The sequence below is a fragment of the Pristiophorus japonicus genome, chromosome X, assembly GCF_044704955.1.
Source record: "Pristiophorus japonicus isolate sPriJap1 chromosome X, sPriJap1.hap1, whole genome shotgun sequence".
NCBI classification, from domain to species: Eukaryota; Metazoa; Chordata; class Chondrichthyes; family Pristiophoridae; genus Pristiophorus; species Pristiophorus japonicus.
The window spans coordinates 31,857,219-31,860,849 of record NC_092010.1 but is presented as its reverse complement, the minus strand read 5'-3'; the positions used below and the strand labels follow the sequence as shown (position 1 = coordinate 31,860,849).

General features: G+C 46.2%; 1 protein-coding gene across 1 annotated transcript; it reads left to right on the top strand.

Annotated features, from left to right (window-relative positions):
- The first annotated feature begins 274 nt into the window (after window positions 1–274).
- On the top strand, window positions 275–3,412 carry LOC139240943 (tubulin alpha-1C chain). The gene is made up of 4 exons (XM_070869502.1): window positions 275–415; window positions 1,650–1,872; window positions 2,102–2,250; window positions 2,343–3,412. Exons 1-4 carry the CDS (start codon window positions 413–415, stop codon window positions 3,315–3,317), a joined length of 1,350 nt encoding a protein of 449 aa, XP_070725603.1. The 5' UTR covers window positions 275–412; the 3' UTR covers window positions 3,318–3,412.
- Window positions 3,413–3,631: the final 219 nt, after the last annotated feature.

Here is a 3,631-nt window from a genome sequence, read left to right as displayed (position 1 = left end):
GAAAATGTGTTTTGCATCAATAAATATGATCAGGTTCTTTATTTCAAAAAACATCTTGGCACTCAAATGATCAGCCCGAACAATGCTGTGGGACGGGAGCGAAGCTGCGCCCATCCCATTTGCAGGCGTTTGCAAATTTGCGGCGTGTGGACCAATTGCGCCTGGGAGCGCCTGTCAATCATCCCCCACCCCGGGCCGTGCAGGCGCTGACGCGACTGTCAACCACGCCTCTTTTGTGACGTCGGCGAAGACTATTAAAGCGGCCGCGGCCGCGCCCAAGCTGCAGACATCTCTTGCAGCGACTCCTTGCCGTCAGCTTGTAAGAGCAGCAGCGACGAGTTTTCCTTCTCAGCCGGAGAGAAGTATTTCGATCCGACGGACAAGAAAAAGCAAACACAAATAGTTTTACAGAATGGTGAGTTTTATTCCCGGGTTAGTCATACCGTGAGATGAAGTGACTTTTTTTTTAAAATTTTAGTCTTCCACCGCGTTTGAACAACCTCCTCCTCCTCCTCTTGCCGTTAGATATTTTCCTCACCTCGCCGCCCTCCATTTTCTGCGCGGTTTGACGTCTGGAATTTTCCCGCCTTTTTGCGGCGTTACGGGTCAAACTGCGGAAAAATAACGTCTGCCTCTCGGCATTGTTACGCATTTTTTTTTTGTTGCAAGGGGGGGGGGGTGGGAGAGGAGGAGTACCGAGGGTGAAAATAGGTTTGAAATTTCCCGCACCCGCCGCAGCGCACAGAGGAAATTGGGGCGCTAAGATGGCCGTTAGTTTCCGCGGCTGCTGCAGCAGCACGAGGGCGGGGCGGCGGTTAAACGGCAAATAAGCCGCGCAATTGTTCTCCTCCTCCCGCCCTTTGCAGCAACTCCGGCTCTTTTCCCCCAGTACAGTGTTCGTTTTTTTTTTATCCCTCTTGCATTTTTCCAGCTATGATCCCTTGATTGATAATCCATTCCGTGCTGTTCTGTTCAGTCAATTTTGCTGCTGCCCACCAGACGCTCAGGTTTAGGGCGGATTACAGACGGAAATGCGCCTCAGTCGTTGCTTCTGTAATGTAACGTTTTCCCACAATGCCACGATTTTTTTCTTCCAAGGAGCAGCTGGATGATATCCTTGTCTGCCCGGATGATGTAATTAGTAACCAGTCACAAGCCTGATGAGATCATGAGCTGACCTCCAATCTCTTAAAAGAATTTCCTTTTTTCCCCTTAACTTTTTTTTTTTTTAAATTGTTTGCCAGCTCTTTAAAATTAAGATTAACGGTTTAATTCCAGCCTGTCATTTTCCCTTTTTTTTTGTAACATCTCCTTTTCCCAAGCCAATCCTTTAACTGTTGCTCTGCTGTACATTTGCAGGCTGCTACTGGTAATTTATCTGAAATGTCCTGTTTCTGCTAAACTGCTTTGGTTGACTGGCTCTCCAAAAATTTGATCTGGTGGCAAGTTTCATGACAAATGCAATTGTTTAGTAATATGACAAGGTGGTTTCAATAAAATTAGTTCATAGCTGATCTATTGTGATGTATGATGGGCATATATATTTCAAGATTCAATGCATGATCACTTGGGCATTCATTTAGCATAGTATGCAGTGCTGCATGAGTGAGCTGGCTAAATTACAATTTAATTTTTTTTTTCCCTCTCAGCGTGAGTGTATCAGCATCCATGTTGGCCAGGCTGGTGTCCAGATTGGCAATGCTTGCTGGGAACTCTATTGCTTGGAACATGGCATCCAGCCTGATGGACAGATGCCCAGTGACAAGACCATTGGCGGTGGCGATGATTCCTTCAACACCTTCTTCAGTGAGACAGGAGCTGGCAAACATGTTCCACGAGCTGTGTTTGTGGACTTGGAGCCAACTGTAATAGGTAGGCGACCACTCATTTAGTTCATTGCTGTTTAGTGGTCACTCCAAATATCCATTGTCTATTTTGGTTTGAAAGCATAACTTTGAGATATCAAACTATAAATACAACTCCTTGTGTTTAAATGGGTTTTCATTCTGTTTTTTTTTTGCTAATCACTAACTTTTTTTCCCCCTGCCTGTTAAATAATCCATGTAACATGCTGAGTAACCAAACATATTTCCTCTTCCAGATGAGGTTCGTACTGGTACTTACCGCCAGCTGTTCCACCCTGAGCAGCTCATCACCGGGAAGGAAGATGCTGCCAATAACTATGCCCGTGGCCATTACACAATTGGCAAGGAGATTATTGACCTGGTCCTGGACCGAATCCGTAAACTGGTGAGTATGTTGCCTGTCATGGAAGCAAAATGTGCCTGCAGCTGGTCATATTTAGATACCAGGTAACTGAAATGTACATTTGTCTTCCACAGGCTGACCAATGCACAGGTCTCCAGGGTTTCCTGGTCTTCCACAGCTTTGGTGGTGGCACTGGCTCTGGTTTTACATCCCTGCTGATGGAGCGTCTCTCTGTTGACTATGGCAAGAAATCCAAGCTTGAATTCTCCATCTACCCAGCTCCACAGGTGTCTACGGCAGTGGTAGAACCCTACAACTCTATCCTAACCACCCACACCACCCTGGAGCACTCTGATTGTGCTTTCATGGTTGACAATGAAGCCATTTATGATATCTGCCGAAGAAACTTGGACATTGACCGACCAACATACACCAACCTTAACCGATTAATCAGCCAGATAGTGTCCTCTATCACTGCTTCCCTCCGCTTTGATGGTGCTCTGAATGTTGATCTGACTGAGTTCCAGACCAACTTAGTGCCATACCCCCGTATCCACTTCCCATTGGCCACCTATGCACCAGTTATCTCTGCTGAGAAAGCCTATCATGAGCAGCTGACCGTAGCCGAGATAACCAATGCTTGCTTTGAGCCAGCCAACCAGATGGTCAAATGTGACCCACGCCATGGCAAGTACATGGCCTGCTGTCTTCTTTACCGTGGTGATGTGGTGCCAAAAGATGTTAATGCTGCCATTGCTACGATTAAAACCAAACGCACCATCCAATTTGTGGATTGGTGTCCAACTGGTTTCAAGGTTGGTATCAACTACCAGCCTCCCACTGTGGTACCTGGAGGTGACCTGGCCAAGGTTCAGCGAGCTGTGTGTATGCTGAGCAACACCACAGCTGTTGCTGAAGCATGGGCTCGCCTGGACCACAAGTTTGACCTGATGTATGCCAAACGTGCCTTTGTTCATTGGTACGTTGGTGAGGGTATGGAGGAAGGGGAGTTCTCCGAGGCCCGTGAGGACATGGCTGCTCTGGAGAAGGATTATGAAGAAGTTGGTGCTGATAGTGCTGAGGGGGAAGAGGAAGGGGAAGAGTATTAGAACTGAATAACTTTAATGTCCTATTTGCTTTTTGTCTTCTGTGCCTTACTTTCCTCTTGTAAAACCTCTTAATAAAACTTGATTTCTGAACTGGTCACTGTATACGTGTGTGTCAATGCACCTAGGGATGTTACATTGGGTATGGAATGCCATTTGCACTGGTGGATGGGTTACTGATAGGTTTTAACTATGGGGGGGAGAAATTAATGCAATGGAAGTTATGTTGAAGCTCCAATTTAATCCTGGCATATGAAAGTTCAGTCCTCTTGTAAAATGTCTGCAGGCTAAGGAAATATAGAAACAGAAAATAGGTG